The sequence below is a fragment of the Poecilia reticulata genome, linkage group LG17, assembly GCF_000633615.1.
Source record: "Poecilia reticulata strain Guanapo linkage group LG17, Guppy_female_1.0+MT, whole genome shotgun sequence".
Classification (NCBI taxonomy): domain Eukaryota; kingdom Metazoa; phylum Chordata; class Actinopteri; order Cyprinodontiformes; family Poeciliidae; genus Poecilia; species Poecilia reticulata.
Genome location: NC_024347.1, coordinates 26,607,047 through 26,634,621, shown reverse-complemented (window position 1 = coordinate 26,634,621; position 27,575 = coordinate 26,607,047). Strand labels below are relative to the sequence as shown.

Below are 27,575 nucleotides of genomic sequence, written 5' to 3'. Positions count from 1 at the left end.
AAAAAAATCGGCCTTACTCGGCTGGTCTCGCCATCTAATAGTCATTATTGAGGAGCTAATACATATATGTGCAGCGTGTTCATGAACAAGACAAATGTATTTTGTCTATTTCGGCGGCACATGTGCAGTTCCCGGCAGAAACTGCGGTCAGTGAACGCACCATTCGGCTTTCATCCCTCACCGCCGAAGGATGCTCCTCAAGGATAAATCCACATCTGTTACCCACATCTAAACACACGCAAGCTGTTTGACGTGCGGAATCGCGTTAACATCGACTTACCTTAGCTACCGAAATTAAATAATAGCAGGTGTAAGCTGCGCTGAAGCCGAGTACCAGAGACAACCCCACTCCCGAACCGAACAGCCCAACTTTCACTTGATTTTCCAAATAATGTGAAAGGTCCCTTGTCAGAATGTTGAAATTCAAGTCCAGCGAGATCATTGCAAGGTTGCTCTTGTCTCTCTCGGAGCAAGGACAGCGGCCAGCTCAGTTGGGATTCAGCTGCGTCTGCCTGCGAACCAACTGTGAAGGAGACGGTCAAGGGGAGCTGGGGAGGGGTGGAATATATGGACAAGCGAGAGGTGGCGCTCTTTGACCGGCCAGCCATACAGCACGGATAAGATTTGCTCTGTCTCCSCCTGCAGGCCACAAAGTGAGGGTGCACATGTTTAAATTGATCTGATTATAATTGTTATAATATAAATGTGGTATAATTTATACCACATGGATCTATATTGACGTTGCTGTACAATTGTGAAAAAATGCGTCAGAAACTTCCAGAATGTGACAGTTGCTAATTATTATTGTGTGGTTTTGTGGTTTTAATGGGTTCATTTGCTTTGCCTCTAAAAATCAAAAGAAAAAGAGCATTTAGATTTTAAACTATTTTTAAAATAATTATTTAGACACTTCAGTCAAGAAGTGTCTGTTTCAGGCACCACTATATTGAAAAGTAATTGCACATGGTTTGTTTGGATAAATTTGATATGTAACAATCAAAGTCATTATTTCCACTTTCAAAGTGAGACTTGTGAGATAGTGGTATGAGGACCAAGGCAAAAAGTTCCAAATATTAATGTGGTTTATATTAAATTTGACTTTAACCTCCTACTTATAGAACCGAATTGTATCATTATGAATTTGAAATGTAKAATTATGACATTGAATCTCATAATTTGGACTACCTGTCATTTATTAAAGTGAGTATTATACATTTCAAATCTCTTATTTGTCCCTTTCTATCTTGTGATTAGGATTTTGAAGGTCAAACTTCTGAATACATCTCAAATAGATATTATTTTACTAAATTGTGACTGAACCTGATAATTATGACACTATATATAGATTTAGAAAGTCAAAATAAATAATTTGGTGATTATGTCTTTAAGTGTAAGAATTTGGTGTTTCAAAGTGGCTATAAAGTCAAAGCAATTTCATAGTTCTTTATTATGAATCACATTTATGATTTACAAAATCAACACCATGAAACTCACACTTATGACTCTGTTTATCCATTRATTTTAAATCACACCCCCTCTGGCCTGAAGACCGAATGAGTCAGAAATATGACTGAGAGTCAGAATTACGGCTTAATATGGTATTTTAAGTAAAAATATTCATAATAAATGTTTTTGATTTTGAAAGTAAAAATAAATTAATTAATCGATTAAATATAGTGGTAGGATACGGTTAAAACTGATGACACAGCTAGTAATGYCACTGTGTCTGCAGACTCACAAGGGACCCAGATGCTCCAGCTTCWCCGTGTGGTAATCCACTGTAATTTAATTAACAGAGAACATGTTGAAATCCAAAGGGCCTTGAGGCAACATTACAACCCAACAGAGACTGGGTTGTCTTGTGCTAAAACCTTAGAAGTTTACTGTGCACCTAAGTTACAATGTAATGAGGAGAGGTTTTGTATATTCCTCTCAGATAAAGTCTGGTATTAAGTATTTCATTCAGCATATTAGTTGTTTTATTTATTTATTTATTTATTTATTTATTTATTTATTTATTTATTTATTTATTTATTTATTTATTATAATCAAATTTGTATTTATGAGTTTCAATCAAAGCCTGCCCAAGATTATGCGGGGCCCAAAGAAAAACACTGATTTGGGGATGTTTTGAGTTAAGCCCACCACCAACAAGCCATCAATGGATCACAAAGATTGTTTACATCTTCATTTGCTTGACTTAGTGGAATGTTAGTAGTGCTTAATTTGACTCTCACACAAAGGCTTATTTGACCTCAGCTATTAAAAGAGAAGTAAATACAAAGTGGAGGCAAGTTTAGTTTTCTGACCGACTTATTTGGTCTGGTTTATTACATAGAAACATATTTTAGCCCTTGTGATATGTAGCGCCATAATTTGAAAATACCATACTTTTAATTTTAATTAGAATATCAGATCTAGGCAATGTTTCAGAACACAGTTAGGAGTTGCAGACAGACATGTTTGCACAGCAGATGGGGACCAGTCGTCTCTAACTGGATGATGAAAGCAATTGAAATTGAAAATTATGTCGGGGTACAACAGATAAGCTTTTTTTCTCTGAATATTTGAGTTGTTCCCCATGCCATGTCACCTTGGGAAGTGAGTCAGGTTACTCATGTACAATAAAAATCCATCTAAATTGTTCTAAGTGGATGTAGATATCTCAAAGTCACAGTGGGACCTTATGTAGCGTTCTACTCTTTTGCTAAAATAAAACAATGATTGGGGGTGTCAACAAGATTAACTGAAAAGGAGATTATACTTATGCCTTTCTTATATTTTAAAATAGGCCCATATACAATGATATTTTTGAACATGTATAACACATAGTTAGGAAACGCCCAGGATTGTATRAAATAAATATATTTTAAATATGCTTTGCTTATGCCTTGACAGGCATAAGCTTGTAGACAGCTTGTAGATGTTTCAACGTCATTCTTTATATTTCCACATCAAACAGGCGGTCTCCCGCTCGGCTCACGTCTTCGTGCTTCATCGTGCATCTCCGTAGCTAGTTGTTGCTCGTCTGAGGCTCGAACGATGATTGAGAATAATGGCGACGCGTACACTCTGACTTGATCCCATGGAGCAGGCTGGAGCAAAAAAAAAGGAGAACCCATTGGATGTTTTTTGTGCACTTTTAAAAGTAACGATACGGATAAGCAGCCACGAAAAGAAGAACATTCGCTCTCAGTAACAAGAAGCCAGGAGAAATTGTRCTGTTAGCATTGCTATTTGTAGCATTGTGTTCGCTAGCTTGCTAAGTTGAAGAGGTGGCTTTAATGTGTGTAAACTGAAGGGGAGATGAAAACTGAGTGGTTGTTTGCAAACTGAAGATATGCTTGCTGAATAGTGTTTGTGGATTGTTAAGATTTTCCTTCTCGATAATATCACACAGCAAGTATTGATTTGTAGATAACGTTAGCTTGTAGTTTTTGTGAAGGATCCACCAGCACCCTCCTTGGGTTAGCCAGCAGGTTAGCTTTTGTGGATTTTTTTTTTCTCTCCGGCTTCTTTCCTGTCTGGACTTGCTTCCACCTCACTGGGAAACTGTCTGCCTACCCAGTGCTCTTAACAGGCTGCTAGCTCGCTAACGTGGAAGAATTTGTGTGCTTGTTTTGCGAGCTCTTTTCGTAAATGACCACCGGCAGGAACAACCGGGCGATGATGGAAGGAGTGGGAGCCAGAGTGGTCCGCGGACCCGACTGGAAGTGGGGGAAGCAGGATGGTGGAGAGGGGCATGTCGGCACCGTCAGGAGTTTCGAAAGTCCAGAAGAAGTGGTCGTTGTTTGGGATAACGGAACTGCTGCCAACTACCGCTGCTCTGGAGCTTACGACATAAGAATATTAGACAGTGCTCCAACAGGTAACTTTATTTGTTGAATTATTTTTGCTGMACTTCTGACGCTGAGAGGCGGACGGTGCAACAGTTGAGTTTTCGTGAATAGAAGGCTTCTTTAGCCTTCTCTTCAGTTAGCCTTCATTTCTGTGAATGTAAATTGTAAACAAATAAACATGGCGGCAATTACTTGCGTTGTGCGCGCGTACACATCGTTTTGTTGCTGTAGAGAACTTGCTTTTTTTTTTCTTTTATAAGACGCAATTAATTAGTGGCTAGCTACTAATATCTATATTAAGATATCGCTGAAGACTGAAAACTGGAGATTCACCTATCAGACTGTCCTTGCTGGTATTRTAGATAAAAAAAAGAATATGCTGTAGCTTGTTTTGGTGGATGTAGTTGTTTGGAATCCAAATGAAACTGAAGGAATAGAAAAATAATCCCCATTAATGCATCAAAGTATAAACCAACATCAAAGTTGCTTGGTGCAACCACAGAGTAAGCAGGTCTTCGTTTTTGCTTTTACATTGCGTCTACTTTTACGCCACTAATCATGCGTAAAAGAAAGTAAATGCCGTTGTAAGTACACTTAAAATGAAGAAAAATGCATCATAATAGAGATGCACATTTACTGSTTTTCCTGCTTCAAAATCAGTTGAGCCAGTTTTATAGACTGAAAGTAGTGGTTAAATATCAGACTGAGACTGTGCTATTCTGTCAAGAAGTTGACACATCACCACATAAACAAACATGACTTAATATACCCATACATGTGATGACGGTAAGAAAACCATCAAGCTAYGTGTAATCACAACAAAACTACTAAATGACATATTTTGGCTACATTTATCATTTAACAGTACCATATGCAATGCAGTGGAACACTTGATTATAGGCATTAATGGTTATTGTGCCCTTAGAAATGTGGTAACAGAGAAAATATTTTTAGTAGTGAGTGTATTTGCAAGAACACCACCACTCCCTTCATATTCAAGTGTGTCCTCATAAAATCTCAGTTTTAAGGGTTGCGAAGCTATTTGGCCCAGCCCTTTCTCTGCTCTCCAGAGTCAGCTGGGATGTTCTGTTTTTTAGAAACAATTGGCAAAGGGTGAAGAGGATGTCAGCCCTTCTGGACAAACTAGGACCTTAAAATAACATCCAGCACAAAACACATAACATAAGGGAGGGTTCTAAGTCAATCAAAATATATATTTGCTGGTGTGAGTTTCTTTTTTTATGATGGCTTCGAGTAAAAATTAGAGGTCAGACTTTTCCAGGCTGCTAAGATGTCTGGTTTTCTTTGAGATCCAGCCTGCTGATTCACATTCTGACTAATTCCGAGTTTTCAATTGTAGGCCTCATAACTCATAAATGCGGAAAACGTGCTGCAGACAGAGGTAGTAGTTTGTCTCTGAAAGTTAAGTAGCTGTCTTTCAGTTGCTACAAGGAACAACAACATATCTGAAAAAAATTCAAGCAGTTTTGAAACTCCAACTTTTTAAAAATGTTGGTACAGATTGACTATTGTAACTGCCCTGTAATAAAAAAATATATAATGCAACATTATTATACCTTGAATGTCTTCTGTTTATACTCCYAATTACTAGCAGTAATGACCTTTTGTTTTAGGCCTTGTAATTTATTCAGAGGCGAAGTAGAAGTTGTCTGTAGTTATTGTTTGTTATTCTAAAGGATGAGTCACATTGCAAAAGAAAACCATTACAGTTTGCGAAAGCAGCCAGTCAGACATGATCTCAATTATTTGCTTTTAAAACTGCAGCTAAGATATTAAAAACTATGCACATTATAAATATGCCCTAAAAATTGTGCCCTTTACCGAATGCATGTATTGTTGTTCTGACAGAGTGCAGAGATGGACTCACACACACACACACACACACACACACACACACACACACACACACACACACACACACACACACACACACACGCACGCACGCACGCACACTACAATCTCTACCAGTTAACCCATAAATACAAACTCCCCCTTAGGTATCAAGCATGATGGAACCATGTGTGACACCTGTCGTCAACAGCCAATCATTGGTATTCGCTGGAAATGCGCAGAGTGCACCAATTATGACCTCTGCACAACCTGTTACCATGGAGACAAGCATCACCTGAGACACCGATTCTACAGGATCACCACCCCAGGCAGCGAGAGGTTTGTTCTGCATTGCTGTCTGCCACATTAGACTTCCATAGATAAACTGGCTTAAACAAGTAATGCAAGCCCCGCTCTTCGTTGTGATCAGTTGGACCATTTAGAGCTTCATTCTGGCTTTGTTACCTTATGCGAGTGTGTGACATTTGAGAAGCCTTTTTGTATGCTTGCATAAGAGGCAATGGAAATCTGTCTGTATGCTCCTAACCTTCAGTTGCCAGGCAACTGTTTAGTCTTATTTTAAGATTCAGAGCTTTTAATAGAAAAAGAAAATCCATCTCATGTTAACTTTTCTAGATATTTTGTTTATGTGAGAGGATTGAGCCTTCTTTATCAGTGTGGATGACTTTTCTAAGTGTGTGCAGCCATGTTGTAACGCTCCTCATGACATGCCTATAATTAGGRATATTAAGCATAAATGAAAAAGMTGAGATTATTTATAGAGGTCAGCAAGTTTTACATTGTGATTTAAAATGATCCTAAAATCATTTATAAAGATTCTTAATAAATCCCAGTGAATTACTAAATCTTTAGGCTTTTAACACATTTATGGTTTACTTCCTAAACCTCTGCTGTTAACTGATGATGTAGATTCAGCCATCCAGGATCTCTCAATCTTGAGCAAACTAGTGAAAAAGTCTAGTTACATTCTTTTAAGCACTTTGCAATAATGAAGTTTGAATAGCACTCAAACTTGAATAGCATTTTCTCATGTTTCAGTAGATTTAATGGATCATATGAAAACAGACGGCAGTTTAGAGGCAGCATTATTCAGAACAAAAATTACAGCACTGAAGCAGCTTKTACATAAAATGAAAATCACATTTTCAAAAATAGTTTTGTAGTTGCTTTTTACAAGAATGTTTTTACAGTCCCTAAACATTCAAATATTCTTCAAATATTTGAATGTTAACGTTTAGTATTGAGACAAATGATTTGACATTGGTTTGAAATATTGATTTTCTTTTATAATCTGGTTATTACAGCTTCAATAACTCCCAAAAAGACTACAAGTACCTCTCAGTATATAAATACCTCATTGGAAAAATTATGCGTTTCTGTAATTTAATTTAAAAACTGAAACTAATCTTCTGGTCATTACTAGAGATGTGCCGATCAGGTTTTTTCCTGCCGATACCGATTCCGATCACCCATGAGGGCAGATCACCGATATTGATCACATAATTATTATTTTTTTAATCAAAAGCACTACCAGTTACATTATGTGGTAAAAGGAACCATGAATTCACCTTTTATTTAGACAAACATTTGTTTTTAATAACTTTTTCCAAGAAAAAAACAGGCATCGTGCAAATTGTACTGCTATCTGTAATACTATCTTTAACAGACTGAAAACATATGAAGGCTCTGAAGAGGCTAAATAATGCAAAAAGTCAAAATAAAACCTCTCAACATTGCCAAAGAAATTCAAGTATAAAACTTAACATTCAAAGGCAAATACAGGATCCATTACAATAAACACCCACCTTAAGCCACCTGAATTACTGAATGAAACCTTTCTGATAGCATGGCGGCTAGCTGATAGTAATCAGCTAGTTCTGATTGGCTGTTTCTGATTGAGTGGAGTAATTATGCAGAAAAGGGAGGAGGCAGAGGAGATCAATTATTTTTTCAGAGATTATCTGTCTCATGTTAGGTCAGCAAAAGTTTTAATACGTATGTAAAATGTATTTTTTAAGTTAGATGCTGCAGCTTTAAGCAGAGGTTCGGTGTGAGAGTCACTACCAGGTGGAGCAGAAGCGGCGCTACGTCTGTGAAATATTACTACCTGTAGCGCGTAGCAGTGGTTCAACAGCGAGAGCAGAACCAGCGTCTTACATCGCAGCTCGAAGACTTAAATAATTTTGCAGGTTATTTGTTTTGCTTTCCGACCGTCATGCTAATCCGGGTGAGTGTTTGTAGCTGTGCGCTGCTTTACCTGCTATCTGATCCTCAGTATGTCTTTTTTTTACTGCAGTGAGCCTTGTTGTAGCCAAACTCTGTCAAGTATTGCATTGTTTTGATGCCATATTAGATTCGTCGTGTTGATGCATTTTGACCTGCTTCACCCCATATGCTTCAATTTTCCGCTGCAACAAGCAAACGTCCTCATTCACGCAGTGCGTTATAGTTCCACATCGCTTAGGATTTGTTGCTGCGCGTTTGCGCAGTGTGAAGGAAAGAGGAGACCAGCTGCACAGGCAGGCTGCGAAATGAGATGCATGTGATCGGTTTGTGTGATTGGCAACAAGAGACCGTGATCGGCGATCACCGATCATACAAGAGACCGTGATCGGCGATCACCGATCATACACGGAAATCGGCCGATTATGATCGGTGGCCGATCCATGTCAATTTTTTTTTTCAGGCAAATTTCATTATTAGGAATTATTAAGTTGCTATAACTTGCTATCTGGGGCCTTTTTAAAAGTAGTTTCATTTCTAATTAACTTTTATTTTTGATTTTATATTGACCATCAGTGTTGGAGTAGTGATCTAGACTTCTGGCCTATTATAATTTTATAAATGAAGCACAAAGCTGAGCAGCTGGCAGCCTTATTTTCTTTCTAGTTTGACTTTATTTCCCCCGAGGCAGACGTTGCATAATGCACCGGGGTACTGGAGGTCTCCCCACCTCCCATTCTTCCTGATGTCTGGTGGGGTGTGTTTGTTGTGCACCTCATTACATTTTTTATAGAAACTGTTGAAAAAGAAATTGCTTAGGAACTTCAAGTTAATCAAAGCTGAAGTTTTGAGACAAATTATTTGAGCAGGCTAAGTCTACCTTTCCTATTAGCGATGCCAAATTTKTGAAAATGTGCAAAATGCAAAAGCAGCAAAACCAAGCAGCTCTTCTTTAGTGTCAGGTGTGTGAGTGAATATAGTTTTTTTTTTTTTTTTTATCATCTGTTTCCGTTTGTACATTTGAGCAGAGTACTTCTGGAGTCACGTCGCAAGTCAAAGAAAATCACAGCCAGAGGGATCTTTGCTGGTGGCCGAGTTGTTAGAGGAGTGGACTGGCAATGGGAAGACCAAGATGGAGGCAATGCGAGGAGAGGAAAGGTAAGACACAAATAGCTAAACYTCAGCTCGGTTAGTGTCTTTTGTTTTGCTTACTGCTCTAAAATTATAGTTGGTCGGGTGAGTCCCCAAGAGAAGGTTCAAGGAGTTCTTAGRTCAATCGACCTTTGGCAGGAAAARCAAGTTTCTGTCACAGGATGTGATTTGATTGAAATATACATGGTTCTAGCCAAAACARGAAGAGCTCTGCCAGTGGATGCTGGTKTAACACACACAGAACCCCAAATAAATGCAAAAGCAAACCAGTCATTTTATTCAGAATAGAAAGTGCTCCTGGGACAGTGCTTCTGTGTTGATAGACTGTTGTCAGGTTCTGCTTTAGGTTTCTTCCTGTTAAAGGGGAGTTTTCCTTTCTGCTGTCGTTACATTTACGCTCAGTATCAGGGATTGCTGTAAACAGCGACGGTGCCAGCGATTGTTTTCTGTCGCTACGTGTTCATCCAATWGAAGTGAAAGCTGTAAACAACGAGTTGACACAATCTGCTGGGTTTCCTTTGATAGAAAGTTTTTAAACTCCTGAATGCTTTGTTTGGTTTGTTGTACAATATTCTTTAAAATTAAAACTAAGGTCAATAAATTAAAATCAAAACCAAATCAAAATCTGAAATTTTGCACACTGTTTATTTATTTTCATTAAGGAATGCCAAAAAAAAAAGAATCAAATATGCAAATTCTTTGTGGTGCTGCATAGCTCTGAAGTGATTCAGTGCTACAAAGCTTGTATTGAAGAGCAAAATTAACCAACACTTTAATCAAAAAAAGATTTTTTTTTGCTGTGGAATTAAAACTTGCAAACTGGAATCGATCTCATTATCATTAGARTTCACAAGGAAACCCTGCGTAAATCATCATACCACATTTTAACTTGCATGTATTTTGTGTTTTTGTTTGAGTTGTCACACTGGGAATAAATAAGGAGCTATTATTCAATTCTATTGTGCATAAAGCTTTCAGTGCAAAACTTATTGCCTGATTTACTGGCTCCGTATATCTTTTAGTGTCTGTAGAAAGCTTTGGTTGTAGAGGTTATCTGAGGACAGCTTACATGGAAAAACAGAAAAGTACAGCTGCAATTTTTCCAGACTAATTCATYGGTGTACTTTTTTTGTAATCAGCTAAATAATTTTACTCTGAAAGCATTACATAAACATACTTATTTTGTTCTTTTCATTTACAATGTCTCTAGCAGTCTTTGTGCAACATCTTCATAAAAACATATGCAGGGTAAAATGTGGCAGCCAAAAAAAACCAACACATTCTTGAGGGTTGATTAGTATTTTCTGACTCATCATTAGCCATTGGGTGTTGTCTCCTCTGCTGCTCATCATGTCACTTCACAAAACTTAACAAATGTACTCCCAACGCTTTTAATCACTGCAGATTGTAAACACTCATTTGACAGTGAATCAGATGCACTGACTATTATGACTGCTTCGAAATTCTAGCTCAGAGAGAGCAAACCAGAAATGAGCACAAATACACAATTTTAAACTCACTATTTCTATGAATCACTTTTACCGTCTTACATTTTATATATTGAGTCAAATAAAATAATGTTGTCGGTGACGAGGGGGTTGAAACTACGTTATTCTGGTTAATGCAGAAATTCTGCACGTNTTCACAAGGAAACCCTGCGTAAATCATCATACCACATTTTAACTTGCATGTATTTTGTGTTTTTGTTTGAGTTGTCACACTGGGAATAAATAAGGAGCTATTATTCAATTCTATTGTGCATAAAGCTTTCAGTGCAAAACTTATTGCCTGATTTACTGGCTCCGTATATCTTTTAGTGTCTGTAGAAAGCTTTGGTTGTAGAGGTTATCTGAGGACAGCTTACATGGAAAAACAGAAAAGTACAGCTGCAATTTTTCCAGACTAATTCATYGGTGTACTTTTTTTGTAATCAGCTAAATAATTTTACTCTGAAAGCATTACATAAACATACTTATTTTGTTCTTTTCATTTACAATGTCTCTAGCAGTCTTTGTGCAACATCTTCATAAAAACATATGCAGGGTAAAATGTGGCAGCCAAAAAAAACCAACACATTCTTGAGGGTTGATTAGTATTTTCTGACTCATCATTAGCCATTGGGTGTTGCTCATCTGCTGCTCATCATGTCACTTCACAAAACTTAACAAATGTACTCCCAACGCTTTTAATCACTGCAGATTGTAAACACTCATTTGACAGTGAATCAGATGCACTGACTATTATGACTGCTTCGAAATTCTAGCTCAGAGAGAGCAAACCAGAAATGAGCACAAATACACAATTTTAAACTCACTATTTCTATGAATCACTTTTACCGTCTTACATTTTATATATTGAGTCAAATAAAATAATGTTGTCGGTGACGAGGGGGTTGAAACTACGTTATTCTGGTTAATGCAGAAATTCTGCACGTCATTAGAACATAGTCCAATATATCTTTGTTATATCGTGTATATCTTTGMWTGTRCATATCTTTGTAAAAAAAAATTTCCTTACACTGTATCTGGTGTTTGTATTTGAGTCTTCTGCAGACTCTGGAGTATTCTGTTTAACAGCCCCTCAATGTAATACATTATTTTGTACTGTTATTTAATGACGCATCTCATTAGTGTTTTATGATGCTGTCAGCAGTATGCTGTGTAGAAAACCGCCGCTACATCTCCTGCAGCCAAAATCTGCCGTTAGGTTAGCATGAATATTAAATCTTAAGGCCCATTAATCAGTTTGCTCGGAAAGCACCCTTAAAGTAATTAATGTTGGGTTTCAGTATTTACGAAAGGCGAGCTATTTAATTAAAGAATTCATTTACTTAACTCTCGACACTCCTAATATCGTTATGAAAGCAATTTACTGCTGGTGATGGAGAGAGGAAATCTATCTTTACATTGTTTTACAAATTTTAAATAGATTTTGTGGTCYTCTGCGTGTGGCTCATTGGTTATTTATGCCTTCAGTAACACACCATGTTTTCACTTGTCAAAAGGCGAACAGTTAAGAACCATTTCCCAACATGATGTATAGACTGGTGATTTTTCATGATGTTTAGTAGTGTGTGTAATAAATAACAATGATCTGATATTTCTTTCTCTTTAAAAAATATTGTGTAAAAATTATGACATAAAAGAAAGGGGTCAGGATTAAATAAGTTTATACTTTTACCTACCTCATTTTCAAATGGTTGTAAAAATATATATATGTGAATATATTATGGTATTTGAATTCTGAATGTGAATATTTTTTAAATAAAAAAATTAACTAAAAYTTAACACATTTTTAGAAAATTTTCATGCTGTTTACTTGAGTGCAGCTTAGATATTTATATAAAAAAATAAGAGGTACWGAGTGGTGACAAATACTGTGATTAGGACCCAGAATCAATAGAATAGATCAGGGTTTTTGTCTAAAACGCCAAACCTGTTAAGTTGTTTGTAAAAAATGAAAACACGCAAGTGTCATATCTTTATCTGAGCTGAGCTTTTCTTCTCCACAGGTGACGGAAATCCAGGACTGGAGTGCCGCCAGCCCTCACAGCGCCGCCTATGTGATCTGGGACAACGGGGCCAAGAACCTCTACAGGGTCGGCTTCGAAGGAATGGTGAGGAAGCCGCTTGTCTTCCTTACCGTCTCCATCAGTCTTCGAAAAGAACAGCTGTTAGGGGGCTTTTGTGTTTGACCACAGGGATGAGGTCTCCCTCTTTTGCTGCCAGGCCTTTGTGAGAGCCACACAGGCTGAATGTGTAAGGAGCCATTGTGCAGGCAGATGGAAGGGGAAGATATCTGCATGAGAAAAGCAATCTGTTCTTGCTTCCTTTGGGGGGGGGGTGATCAAGTGAACATGCAGGTCAACTTTCAGGTTTTTGTGGGCACAGCTACACACGTGTCTCAAATAAAAGCCCTCTTTTCATTGGCGGAAGGTGGCTTTGCTTTTTTACAAAACAGCCAATCGGGGTTCTTCGTTGCATGACAGATTTTTACTTTGTTATTCTAATAGATTCTWAGGGATGGAGATGACATCTGCCTCTGGAGTAAGGCATAAAATAGGCTCCCCATCTTGATAGTTTGATATTTGTTTGATTCAAGATGTCATGAAAGTCACTYCTAAGGCTTTGGAAGTTCAGGAAAATCTGGTACAATTATCCACAACTGAAGAAAACATGGAACAGTGGTTAATCTTTTCAGGAGCTCCAGCCTTTTCAAATGACCACTCAGAAGCTGGCAAAAGAACCCAGAATAATATCGAAATGCCTGCAGGTCTCATTTGGTAGTCAGTATTCGTAGTTTTACTGTAAGATGGAGAGTGAACAGRAMTTACATCTTATGGGGAAGTTCCCAGATGAAAACCACTGCTGGCTAACAACACATGAACCTGACTCACAGTTGCCAAATACTGTCTTGATAATCTTAAAGGCATTTGGATTAATTTACTTGTGGATTGACGAGACCAAAGTTGAACATGTGTGTCCCGATCCATCTGGCCTCCAACTCGCATAGCATTTCAGAAAAAGAATCTCAGTTAAATATCTGCAAAGGATGCAATACGTTTTTACTAGTTTAGATGACATTTCACCTTTTAGCAAATTAAATAATCGAAAACTGCATTTTGTGTTTCCTCGTTTTATCTTTTTCTGAAATTAAAATGTAGGTGATTATCTGAAAGATTTCAGTGTGACAAAAAAAAAGGCAAAAACAGGAAATCTTTAAGGGGGACAACACTCATTTACAGGACGGCAGTTCTCAATCTGCAGCYGGGGCCATTTGTCGAGACTTGTCATATTCAGTAATTTGGCGTTTCCTTATATGATCATCTCTGCCCTCTAACTCTGCCACAAAGGTTACACACATCTGAGTCATCAGAGATCTGAAGCTCTATGTTGGTACCTGYTCTGTWCCACTGCCCAACCTTATCCGTAGGGCACTGATATTGTTGGCATATGCAAACTCTGTGTCACGGTAGCCTAGCTGTGTAGATTTGGTTTTCTACTTCATTAACATTGCTAGTACGGCATTATATCCTTATTTAACCTATTCTGCKGTTCTCATTTTTTWATTTTTTTATTCTCCTCAGTCGGATTTGAAATGTGTCCAAGATGCCAAAGGAGGCTCGTTTTACAGAGACCATTGTCCTGTTTTAGGTAAGTTAGCCAGTGATGTGTCATTATTGCACCAMATTTCTCACCTCTTATTCTGGTGCAGTGAATTCAAGGGCATTAGGGCAGTTTTTCTTGCACCTATATTTGTTTAGCCACTAGATGGCAGTACTGCACAGTCATGTTGGTCCCAAAATGTAGAACACAGTGAGTGTGATCCATGTTCACTGTGCTTTAAATAAATTCTCTTTCTAATACTACAGGGCAGTTCAGTTCACTCATTAAGTTTGATATTGTTATTTTAGGTATTGCAGAARAATGTGTGGTGTATAGTTTATATAAAATAACAGTCCAGTATGTTTTATTGATCTCCTTTATACTTCTCTTTAAGGTCACCTGCAGACTCTTAAAGCTTGAAGTGCAACATGTATTATTAATGCATTTAGTTTATCGATAAATTTAAAGTTGCCTTCGCCTCCCAGGTGAGCAGAATGGAAACAGAAATCCGGGTGGTCTTCAGATCGGCGACCTGGTCAACATTGATTTGGATTTAGAGATTGTTCAGTCCCTCCAGCATGGCCATGGGGGATGGACCGATGGGATGTTTGAGACGCTCACAACCACAGGCACCGTGTGTGGCATCGATGAGGACCATGATATTGTGGTTCAGTACCCCAGTGGGAACAGGCAAGTATATCTTAAGACAGGCCTAGATTTACTGGCTATTAGRAAGTGGGGCAAACAAAACTATATTTTATCACGTCTTGAATTTTGCRGACYTTTTTTTWMYTWAARSCMRRMMMCMMMAAAMSKYCYYMARKTTYYYYKKTKKKRRRARGSSGKYYTTTTTTGATTGTTACGAGTTAYGAAAAGATCAGAGTTGAGATTTGAAACTGCATTTAGCATCTTCGTAATTTGTGCACCAAATACAACCTTGTTGTTATCTGCTGAAAGTTTATCTCTTGTTCCTTAGCAGCCTGATTGATACACAGATATAGTGTAATAAAACTAGTGCTTCCTTTTAAGTAGCTTCTTWCTTTACTTTAATCACCTCATTGTTAGTGGAAATGGCTAACTTTGAGTCTTGTACCCTCAGTAACAGCATCTACACTAATGCTAGCACTGCCTAGTAGGGCTTAGGGATGATGCGTATTTGAAAAAGAATCAGGCCTGGATCTGTTGGCTCTTTCCTTAAAAGATTGCTTCATTTTAATGGGYTTAAAATTGGTGTCGTGACAATCTGCTTGGGATCTTTCTTATCAATTCAGATTATTTTTTGACAAAATGTTTGCTCAGAATTTCTATTCTGTGACCCATAAGCCACATGAACTAGTTATGTGGTTTTTAATCGTGTCGTTCTAAAGCATCTTTTGTTTCTACAGATGGACATTTAACCCAGCAGTGCTAACGAAGGCCAACGTAGTGCGCAGCGGTGAAGTTGCAGCCGGAGCAGAAGGAGGAAGCTCCCAGTTCCATGTGGGAGACCTGGTCCAGATCTGCTACGACATCGACCGCATCAAGCTGCTCCAAAGAGGGCATGGCGAGTGGGCTGAGGCCATGCTGCCGGTAGGCTTTACGAACTCTTTAGAATAAACCAGACACCCTCCCGTCTTCTTTCTTTCCTTCACAGCTTGACGTTACTGTCTCCATTTTATAATGTTTATTAATTGATTCCCAGAGAGACACATTTTATGCTCGTTTTCTCTATTATGCCAGATTGACTCTTCTGCTGAGCTTTGATCACTAACCAGAGCTGTTTGCTGCCTGCTGGTTCTCCTATAGTAGCAGTCCTTGTTATTGATGACATCCTTGAGGTCAGCCTGACCCAGCTTAACATCATCAGAGAGCAGCTCTCCTATATAGCTATTATCAAGATGATGTCATTTGAAATTGGATGATTATGCTCAGTCYATTTTGTGCTGCTGGTTTCTTTTCTTTTTTTTCTTTGATTTCCCCCTAATTTTCACAGACTCTGTAACACACAACGTTTATGCACAGCCTGAAGACAGCTACACTTCAAACACTAATGAGTTTGTCACAACACTTTTAAATAGACCTTGGGCAAGGTGGGCCGCGTGCAGCAGATCTACTCTGACAGTGACCTGAAGGTCGAGGTTTGTGGGACTTCCTGGACGTACAATCCTGCGGCTGTCACCAAGATCGCCCCCTCCGGCTCTGCTGTCAGCAATGCCTCTGGAGGTACATGTGAACATGCACTGCTGTCGCTTGGAGAGTATCATATTAGTCCTCTGTCCTCACTGCTCTCTTTTTCTCTGGCACCTACATAAAATCAATCTCTGTTTCCGCTTGTTTTCCCAGAGCGTTTGTCTCAGTTGTTGAAGAAACTTTTCGAGACGCAAGAGTCGGGGGACATAAACGAGGAGCTGGTCAAGGCAGCAGCTAATGGAGACCTGGCTAAAGTGGAGGATATTTTGAAGAGACCTGATGTGGATGTAAGTAGCACTGTCATTATTAATGCTATTAATTTAGCAAAAACCGTTTCGATTAAGCAAAAGGACACATTTTCATCTCAAAAATGTTGTCTGTTTGTGTTGTCCAATTTTTTTATTATTCCTATTTGAAAAACCACACCCACTTTTCTTTTTATACATTATTTTTATTTTAACTTTTATAGCAACCATTAATAAATTGGCTATATTCTTAACAGTAGAGATACAATGCACATTTACATAGTCAAAGTTTGCATGGGTTCCAATGACATACATAGTTGCAATAGACATATGATTCAAATGTTTAGGTCAATAACAAACGAAATATTCCCAGATGACCACATGTGATCAAAGATGTCTGAAACAACTTAGATATTTCACATACCCCTTGGTCAAAATCAGTCTTATGTGTTTTTAATTTTTGCATTAATTGCATACCACAAAATAAAATGTAACCAATAAATTGTACTTTAAAGTTGTAAAGACATGTATAAAGTTCAAATTCCTGCATTACTGTAATRTAATGAAGCACTATGATGATGCTGAACTGTTTGACCTCTGTAGGTTAACAGTACTATTTACATATTTTGGAAACACTTTATTTGAAGGGGTGTGCATAACACTGACATGACACTGTCAAAAACATGACATAACATCTGTCATGAACATAAAGAAGTCTTTATGAATGTTTATGATAGTTGTCATGAAGTGTCATTCGGTAAATAATGACACTTTTATTGAAAAGTTGCTCTAAAAGTTGCATTGAAAGTCCATTAAAAATGCCAACTTTGCATTAAATTATCATAATTTACAAAATCATGCAAAGTTGGCACTTACAATGGACTTTTAATGCAACTTTTAGAGCAACTTTGCAATAAAAGTGTCATAATTTACCGAATGACACTTCATGACAACTGTCATAAACATTCATAAAGACTTCTTCATGTTCATGACATGTGTTAATGTCATGTTTATGACAGTGTCATGTCAGTCTTATGCACACCTCTTCAAATAAAGTGTTACCCATATTWTACATTTGGTTTATTTACATCTTAGCTATGCAAGTTTAGGCGCTTAAAACAGGAGGAAGAAAAATCGCTCAGAAATTTCAAGAAACTGTCGACTGTTCAAAGTTTTCACATTAACGCATGGAGGCATGGTTTTTGTTTAAACATGCATCTAGACATTTTCATAAACATTTATGAAGGGGAGAAATTCTGAGCCAGACAGGACGAGAGGATTTGCCAGCTTAAAAACACCCACTTTATCTTTCTGACAAAGTCATCTGGAAACCCCTGGGCTTCGACTCATCAGTTGGTGATCATGTGTGGTGCTCATGCTGCTGTAATGATGCAACAAAACCTTCCTGTTTATTATTGCCTACGTTGAAGTTTTCCAACACTGTAGCCGCTGTGACCTTTGAGATATTGTAAAAACTTTTATGACTTATTTGACCTTGAGCTCGCRTTAGTCGTGTTGCAACGAGACTTGTGCCGTTTTTGATAGAACGACACCATGTTTCCTCTTTAAAAATGCAACAGACCTGAGCACGTTGATAATTGTAGACAAAATGCATAATTTCTGATCTTCTTTACATCAACTGAGTAGTCTTAGCGTCTCCCTGGATAAATCCTCCCACCAGTACTCCTCTCAGTCAGRAGAACGTTAAGGCAGCCCCAGTGGAGGGACCGAGGAGCTCTGCTGTGCAATGCAGCACAGACCTCAATATACTCTCGCTTTCAAGTGGGGGAGCTACAAATCCCACATGGTTGTGGATTATGTTCTGATGCATCCCACAGTACAGGGAAACAAAAAAAAAAGTATTTACCACAAGACAAAAACGAGCAGCTTCTAGAGGGAAAAAGAAATCCTTACATTCAGTCTGCGGTGCTGTCCTCTGTCGGGCCAGGRGAGTGAATGAATGTGCGTGTCATTGGTGAACGCTGGCCGGATGCCCTGCTGCCTTTCAGTGGAATTATTTGCTTAAAGCTGAGCACACTGAGTCTGGCCAAGTGATTCGGCTGCCAGGACAAGAGATGTCTCGAGACTCCCAGAGGAGTCCACATTAATATTTATGCTCTCAGTTCTTGCAGTGCTGCAGTTGGTGATGAAAGATGCACGCCCAGCCTTGCATACGCGCCTACTCATGCAAACACACCCTCACAAATCTCTTTATCTCCTAACAGTGAATTTCAAGCATTAATCAAGCAATCAGTCAATTTTACTAATGGAACACTTTTCATGCCGTTATATGTAATACATAATATTTCATAGAGATTGAAAACARACGAGCAAGCCAAGCAGTGGAACAATAGCTGCACAAATAGCTTAACTAGGTAAAAAAAAAAAAAGGATATTCACTGATCAGATCTATTCTGTCTGATACAGATTTTATCCCCCCCCCCCAAGTCTGATCTGCCAATTTTTTTTTTCCAAGGACTGAAAGACATTAAAGAGAAAAAGGTGCCGGGTGAGAGATTGTTTTTAATCTGTCAAGGAATGATGTACAAGATTATTCCCATTTATGCATAGTTCCCTAATATTGTATCTGATTAAATGTTTTTATTAAACTATAAATGAAGAAATGCTTAAGTCTATGCAGTTGGTTAATAAATTGATAGACTTCAAATATAAACATTTTCACCTGCTGATTAATAATCAGAGCTGATTAAAGTAAAGCTGGTCGACTATGATTCGTAAGTGCATTGTTTTTACACTGKATCTGTTTGTAAAAATGCAGTGTTTCTATTGAAGGTTAAACCATTTTTTTCTTTTATTAAAGGTAAATCAATTTATTTATGGGATTAAAAATCTGAAAATGGCTAAGTCCTTTCTCTGGCTGTTTTGATTGGTGCAAATGGAAAAACAGTAATTCAATAGATTCAGAATGCTCGTTCAAAAGAYGCTTCTTGTCAGATTAAAAGTACTTTTTGAAAATAACCTTTCAGCAGGTAGAAAACATAGGTATAATTCAGCTCACATTTTTGTGTTAAAAAAATACTGGTCTGGTGTAATATTCTAATTTTAAATGCCATGTTTTCATTATATGTAAGTGAAAAATCATCATAATTAGTACAATTAAAGCTTGTGTAATTAATTTAATGTGTTTCATCTTGTAATAAAATTCCTAGAGACTTTATTCATTAAAATTAAATGAAAATTTGGAAGGGCCAAATAAARTTAATATCGACTTAGAATTTGATAACAGTATCTAATAAATAAAATGAACTAAATGTGGCTAGGCAGAAGTAGTAAAACATAAAAAGCTGAAAAAAACTAAAGATAAATTAATTTACTTTTAGAAATATTGACACTTGGTTGTCATCAGATGTTGAGGAAGCCTGTTAAAGATGAACGCCGCGACGGGAAGATGACGCCCCATTACGATGTGATGTTTAGTATTTAGTTTTTGTTCTTGGCTCCTAAAGAAGAACTTTCCTGAAAGACCTGAGCAATCTGTCTGGTTTGCAAAGATTAAAACTGAATATTGAAATGTAGTCATATTTCTGGTTGCAGGTGAATGGACAGTGTGCGGGACACACTGCGATGCAGGCGGCCAGTCAGAACGGCCACGTGGATGTCCTAAAACTGCTGCTGAAACACAATGTAGACCTAGAGGCCGAGGTTGGTTTCACTTGCGTTCATTCATTCCAAAAAGTGGACTTTGGCATTTTTTTAAAACGATAACATAAAGCTAAGAAATGGARAAATACGTGATGTGTGTTTCTTTATCTTGGCTGTGCTCAGGATAAAGACGGAGACCGGGCGGTGCACCATGCGGCGTTTGGCGATGAAGGCTCCGTCATCGAGGTGCTTCACAGGGGTGGGGCTGACCTGAACGCCAGAAACAAGCGAAGGCAGACCCCGTTACACATAGCGGTCAACAAGGGCCAYCTACARGTGGTTAAAACCTTGCTGGATTTTGGTTGCCATCCTAGTCTTCAGGTAATTATCACCTTCTACATTTTCAAAGTAGGAAATGTCAGATAAGTGAGGTTTGAGCTCAATTTTGGCAGTTCAGCAGAGAGCAATGTTGTTAATAGATTAGTTACGGGGCAGTGAGTAACGTAAGGTTTCCCTTTTAGGATTCGGAAGGTGACACACCTCTGCACGATGCAATTAGCAAGAAAAGAGATGACATGTTGTCAGTGCTGCTGGAGGCCGGCGCAGATGTCACCATCACTAACAACAACGGGTTCAATGCCTTACATCACGCTGCCCTGCGAGGAAACCCCAGGTATGTGACAGTTTTCTSCAGTAWCGGTTGTAGTGCGAGTAATGAGGATGTATTTAGGYGGGCTGTGAGGAGGTTAAATCCTCAGGATATCACTAAATGCTTGATGCTTTCGATAACAGCTGGTTTGGTTGCTGCATTTTAAACACAAAAATCAGTGGAGTTTGGGGCACAAACAGCAGAGTYGTATCTGGAATGCATAAAAYGTCGAGCTTCATGCAAAAAGGAGGGTCAAGTTTAAAGCCACAGCGCTCTGCCTTTTCACTGCAGGGAAGGAAGCAACTCTGGCAGAATCACTCATTTGTTACTTAATCAGCTTCTTTTACAGAAATTGACTCTGATKTTAGCAGCTTTTGAATATCTGGCATTAGACCCATTGATGCTGTGTTGTATTYGCTGTAAAGATCAATTTGCTTCCTTCTAAAGAACCCTTCTCCTTTTGAATGAAGCGTTTTAATCGAAGTTCTTGAAGCAGAATTTTCCCTTCACAGATTCTTCTCAAGCTCTAAAGTAAGACCATTAAAAGTTAAATAAGTGTAATTGTGCTGCCTCGCTGGGGACATTTTGTTTGTTACCTCAATTTAATTTCAAGTTATTCTTTAAGGCTGCCACCATTACGCCAACAGATGGCCGGGTCTGTTATGTTGAGTACTCATAGTTTAGCTTATAGGCTTTAAAGTTAATTTGTAGTTTCCTTTTACTGTTATGCTTGTCCCTCACCATGTGTTGTGAGCMGAGGCTGGCCTGAGGAGGCTGCTCTCTGCAGCAGTATTTCGTCTTGTCCTTGGTCGCTGCTATTTCGGGCAGGTTGTTGTTTTTTTTTCTTTTTTTCCTTTTCTTATCACTTAGAGAATGTAAAGGTGGCTAAGAGAGGAGACTATCTGAATGAGACTGATCGTTCAAGATCTCTTAACATGATGGATTTAGATGTAAAGCGTTAAAAGTGATCGTTCTCTATAACATTTAACTATATGCTTGACATTCTGTGTGTGTTCTTCAGGAGGGAAACTGTTCTGAACATCCGCAGATTGATTTGATTGATTTAAGATTAGTTCTTTTAATTATTAGCGCTTTAGATTGACCACATATTAGCATACATTTTCCACCACTATTCTACATATTATTTATAAAACTTTTCAGATTTTTTTGCAGTGACTGTGAAGCTGTTAGGCAGCCATATAGAGAGCTTGAGGTTGGTAAGAAACCTCAAACTTTTCCTGGTTAAAGTCTGATTTCATAAGAGCATTTCCTTCCTTTTTAGCCTGGAAATTCAACATTTGAGGGAGACAAAAAGGAATGCATAATTAGATTTTATTCTTTCATGCTCTGSCTGACAATGTTGCAGCTGGTGTATGATCTTAGCTGGTTTTGCAGCTGCTCTCTGCCTCTTCACTATGTTAGTGGTGCAAGTCTCTTTCATGGATCTGCTAAACYGAACAATACAGGCATGTCCCAAACCAGTAAAACGAATACTTTGGAATTTTTTTCAGTTGTTTTATCACTACAGTATGACATTTAGTCTGTAAAAAAAACAAAAAAACACCCACATTCTCTATGACTTAAGAATTATTGGAGTTAAGGTGGATCACCTGCCATGATTCATGGCTCCTTTCTACAGCTGTTGCACTATGGAGAAGCTGATCCAAAACCATCGTTTGCTGCACACTAACCGATTTATTGATCCATACTAACATTTATTCAAATATGTTGATTTTATCAGCATATACTGTCTTACAATTCCCTAAATTGGTTGCAGCTTGAGCCGTGCGGTATATCAGTGTCTGTAATACTGCATTTGCACAGGACTGCTAAGATCCAATATTTGTCAGGATATTATATTTCAAGTGCCATGCATTCAAATTGTGCATGCCAGTAATATATATATATATTTAGCCTTTTTATTTGACTGCACTCTATATCCACATGTTTATGTTTATTTTTATTGGCAGAGAYGCAAAAGCTCCCATTAGTGGGGACATTGTGATAAAATAAGAGCAAAAATAAACGTGCCAAGTCCATCAGATTCTCCGAGTAAGTTTAGTGAATACGTAAAGGTTTTTTTCTAAAGTGTTTAGATTTATACACAGTGCAGACAAAAGTATTTGTTTTCCAGTGGGGAAAAAAAATGCTTCAAGGTTGGTCCTGTTGAAAGTTTTACTTCTCAAAGAAGAAAAATAAAGCTCTAGACTTCTCGGTTGACCTGTACTGTAAATCATTTAGTTTATTTAATAAAAGCAATTATGGAATGTTTTAAGAAAGGCTGAGTAAAACACAGCCAATTTGAATTGTAGATATTTAAAAGCAGAGGGTGCATAATTTGTTTTAGCAAAGCAGCTTTCAGAACATACAGTAGAAAGCTGGTTTTCAGTAGGAGTCATTGATTTACAGGCAAAAAGTGCTGGAGTACAGCATTTTCTATATCAGGACTTCGGTTGTGTTGTGTGTGCATTACCTGCCTCAGTCCACACTCTGTCCCCTCGCTTTCAGAGAAACAAAGATATATGTCCCCATCTCCAGTATTCCCATTTACTTTTATTTCACGCTCGAGCTGCTGCAATATTGGAGAGAGAGTCCACAAGTCCTAAAGCCCCCCAAATCTCTCCCTAGGTCCAAGTGAAAGCTCCTCGTCCAAGCGTGTTTAGTGGAGAGACGGTTGTTTCGATTGATTGCTTTGAGGAATTTCTGCCATAGAATCATATTTCTTAAAAAGTACTGATGTTGGCCCATAAGAAATAGTTTGAGTGGAGCGCTAATCAAGGGTCTTTACATAGAGATTATCATGTGAAGACCACTGACAGAAGAAGTATAACTAACTTCAGGAACTGAATTTACTTCTAACATTTAACATTCAATTAAAGCATCAGTACAGGCTGTTCTGGCATGCGTGACATAAACAAGTCAAAAATATTATTTAGTCCATCAAACTTTATTTATATTGCTAGTTATGAACATTCATATAATGCTGTAAAAACAAAGTGCTTTACAAGATTAATAACAAATCTGTCCCCAAACAAGCTAACAAAACAGTTTAAAAGATTAAGTTAAAATGGAGCAAAGCAMGTTAAATTTCAGTCAGAATAACGATTGTTACAGACAAATCATCAGTTTTCACCACATAGCTACACTGAAGAAACGGCGTATTGGATTTTAAAAATTTATATTCAAATAAAAATTTTAAACATTTAATAAATACAACGGGTTCATAAAACAAAAGTGCAGTGCATTAGCAAGTATAACTAAAAAGCACAAGTCATTTGTACGACAGATGTTRGCGTTATTGTTTAATTAAATATAAATAAATAGCATGCTCTGGTGGTGTAGGGTTAAGGCGTGACCCATGTACAGAGGACGAAGGACAAAGACCTCGACGACTTTCTCACACAACCCACTGTCCTGTCGCTTCACCATCAAATAAAGGCCACTAGAGCCAAAAATGAAAAAAGAAGCAAATAAAATAACCCAAATTAAAATGTGCATTAGATTATTTTTCCTTGAAAAGCAAATGCTATGTTATTACAAGTCAGTTGTAACAYAGASATAAGCATTTATAAAGAAACCCCCTGAAAAAGACAGTTTTTTAAATATCTCTAAATTATAGAAGAAACATTAGTAAAATATATTAAATACATAATTTATTCAAGAAATAAATATGAAGTAAGAAAACAAATTCAAACTGGTGTAAAAGTCAAAGCTGCGTTTGCAGTTTAGCYATTAACACACAACTCTGATAGCAGAGAGACAGATATGAATCACTCAAGGGTGTCTTTTAATTAGAAAAATATTGCTAGTTATGAACATGAAATTCTTCCATTTGGGTTTAAGCAGACAATCTGTCAAATCCCTGTTGTCTGCGTGTGTAATCTGCTGAGTTGTTTTAAGACTGTGGCTGAGTTATACAAGTGTGGAAAGTAGACTGAAGAAGATTCATAGGAAGAACTCGGTGGGTGACGAATGAATCTTTCAACTTGAAGTCCCGAACACCGAGAGAAATCAGCTCTACTCACCAGGGAGTCCTACCAGACTTTAGCTTGTTCATTACTCAAACACACRCCAGTACAGTGTAAATACCGATGTAGTTTTGAACTGTTAAAGGTTTTCTTTGTGATCTAAGTTGTGCATTGCGTTCTGTGCATTCACCATAGCCACGGCTTACACAACCTCATCTATGTTCCTCCATCAGGCTAACAGAAGTCAGTAGCTCCCACTGCACTGTAAGCAAAAGATTAATATCCCAAGTCCTGCCACTGCTTTTGGTAGTCGTTTAGATGCCACCTCTTTGTAATACCCGCTCATCTGCATTTTGTGTGCAGCTCTGAGCTTTCTTTTAAAATGGGTTGATATAGACAACCCCCAAAGGGTAATTGGCCTATATGAGGAGATGGAGGAGTCTGCAAGCCTTCACACTGTGCTGTTTAAACCAGAGAAGCTTTTGGAACGTAATGTCAGAACTAACAGCCTGCAGCAGAGTTGAGATGTTTAAAATGGATCTTAATTGTATAGAAAATACAGTTGTGGGCATTGGAATGTGATGAACATTTAAGAAAGGTGAATTATGATGTATTTTTTAACCTTTCTTCATAACTGGCATGTCTTCAGAAATATGCTTTCTCACAAAGGTTATATATATAATGCATGGTAAAAATGATACCATGCATTATAATTAATAGCCAATAATAAGTAATCAATTTTTATTACCCATACAATTGATTTAAAGAAATAATCAAAGTTTTATACTGTAAAATAAAAAAATCCATTATTGTTTTAGATGTRCAATATTTATTTACAATCTCTGTTTGGTGTGTTTGGTATATGTTTAAAGCTTTTGAATTGCTGACCATCTAATGAAAGTCATGCTAGCTAGTGGATTAGTTAGCAGGACACTCATACATTCTCACACAGACACATTGGTGTTGTATTTCTGACAAAGTGTTCGTTGCATGCCTATGCCCTGTTACAGCCGTKTGTAGTCTGGTGCGGCAGAGAGGCGACCCTCAGTCAGGAAAAGAGGACAATAACCCAATTTTGCATGTGGATCAGTGCTTTTTTTATTATTATTATTAAAAAAAGAAGACAGATGTTACAGTCACCAAACATACCAGATGATAATAGTGCTGTTCTTAACGCTGTTGAAGGTGTCAAACCCAATCCTGGATCCTGTAGTCATCAAAGCATAGCTACAGCTGGTTGAAGGGGACCAAATCCATTCAAGAGGTGATTTGGTTCCATTTTACCAGCTTTAGCAAAGCATTGTTTCMCAGTGTACCTGTTGGTAAGAAATACCTTCAGATTTTTTTTTTTGTTTGTTTTCAAAGGTTTTGCCCCATAAATAGGCTAACATTTGAAAAACATTTAGCAGCTTAATAGATTTCACCACTCATTTCACAAGCTGATGTGATCAATAGTACACCCTCTTAATTTCACTTTCCTTACTTGCCTTCATCAACCTATCTGACACCCCAGGTATATTAAGCACCTTCACCCCATTTACCATCACACCAATAATACACAGGTACAGCTTATCAAGCTGAGCTGCCTCCAATGCAGTCTATTAATCTTCCTAGCCATTTTTCCAACTTTTACCCCTTTAGTAGACTGTGAAAATGTTCTCTGAGAGAAAAAAAAAGAAAGATCATAATAATCTGTGGCAGTGCACTTGAGTCAAATGTCCTGGAGTCATGAAGCAATTACAGACTCTGACAGATGGGCCCCGCTTCTAGCACGCTGCTGCTCCGGTCACCGAGACGGCCAACAGACAAACGCAGAGGCAAAAGTACATACACAAGTTCTGTTACTTGTGTTCCTACAGCAGCACTTGCGGGTGTCAAGTCCCAACATTAATTTAAGCCACTCTTTTAAATCCTCCAGGCTGATTTGCCTTCTAGAGCGTTCAGTTTGAACAGTAACTCAGGATTTTATTTCACATTTCTTTTACTGTAGCAAAGGACTCAATATATGTGTGCACTGAATGATCTCTTGTGTTTCCTTGGAAAAAATCCAGCATTAATGTAAAATGATTCGAGAGTCCTAACATCAGACAATACTTGTTTAGAAAAAAACATCACTTTTCACACGCTGCCTTGCTGCTTTGCTTGTATATTTTTGCACATTTAGACAGAATCCAGCAGCATAACTAGACATGCACCAGTTATTAGACCAGCAATTAGAATCTGACAATTTTTTTTCTGGATCAGCTCTGATTAGAGATCGTCAGGTCACTTACGGAAAATATATATATATATTTTTATCTATCTATTACACACATCACATAGGGTGCATTATAAGCATTAGTGCATGTTTTGTGAGGTTTACGTTTTGCTAAATATTTTGGGGATAATCCTGCAATTCAGTTTCTATTTGGTAGAGAGGGAAGTTTAAATCTGATGGCCTACTACACGTTTTTCCACTAATGTAGTCCTTCAAATTAAAAATAATAATAATAATAATAATAATAATAATAATAATAATAATTGGCCTTTATTACCTCTAAACTAAATACTCTGTTCTCCCTCATTAGCATGCAACAAGTCACTGCTACACATAATTTTTAAATTTAATGCACAGTTACCTGACATTTATTAGATATTTTTTTAATCAGAGCCTATTTATTTCTAATATCTCAGTTGTTTTTGTCACCACATTTCACAAGGGCCACGAACACAGTCTGCTACTATAATTATTGACTTTTTCTGCCAAGGCA

The 27,575-nt window shown here is 37.7% G+C and overlaps 2 protein-coding genes across 2 annotated transcripts in view; one reads left to right on the top strand and one right to left on the bottom strand.

The window, feature by feature from the left end:
• The window catches only part of abhd3 (abhydrolase domain containing 3, phospholipase), a 14,357-nt gene extending 13,787 nt beyond the window's left edge, over positions 1–570 (bottom strand). Inside the window, exons 1-2 of the mRNA XM_017309899.1 lie at positions 281–570; positions 182–228 (exon numbers count right to left, since the gene is read on the bottom strand). Of these exons, the coding sequence (XP_017165388.1) occupies positions 182–228; positions 281–442 (209 nt within the window). The 5' untranslated portion in view covers positions 443–570. The remainder of the gene's footprint in view (positions 1–181; positions 229–280) is intronic.
• A 2,436-nt stretch (positions 571–3,006) lies between these two features.
• On the top strand, positions 3,007–21,038 carry LOC103479899 (E3 ubiquitin-protein ligase mib1). Its single transcript, XM_017310092.1, has 12 exons — positions 3,007–3,868; positions 5,858–6,029; positions 8,963–9,092; positions 12,598–12,702; positions 14,173–14,239; positions 14,677–14,881; positions 15,577–15,760; positions 16,249–16,393; positions 16,514–16,647; positions 20,161–20,268; positions 20,392–20,589; positions 20,730–21,038. The coding sequence occupies exons 1-12, from the start codon at positions 3,640–3,642 to the stop codon at positions 21,021–21,023; spliced, it is 1,971 nt and encodes a 656-aa protein (XP_017165581.1). The 5' UTR covers positions 3,007–3,639; the 3' UTR covers positions 21,024–21,038.
• The last annotated feature ends 6,537 nt before the right edge of the window (positions 21,039–27,575 follow it).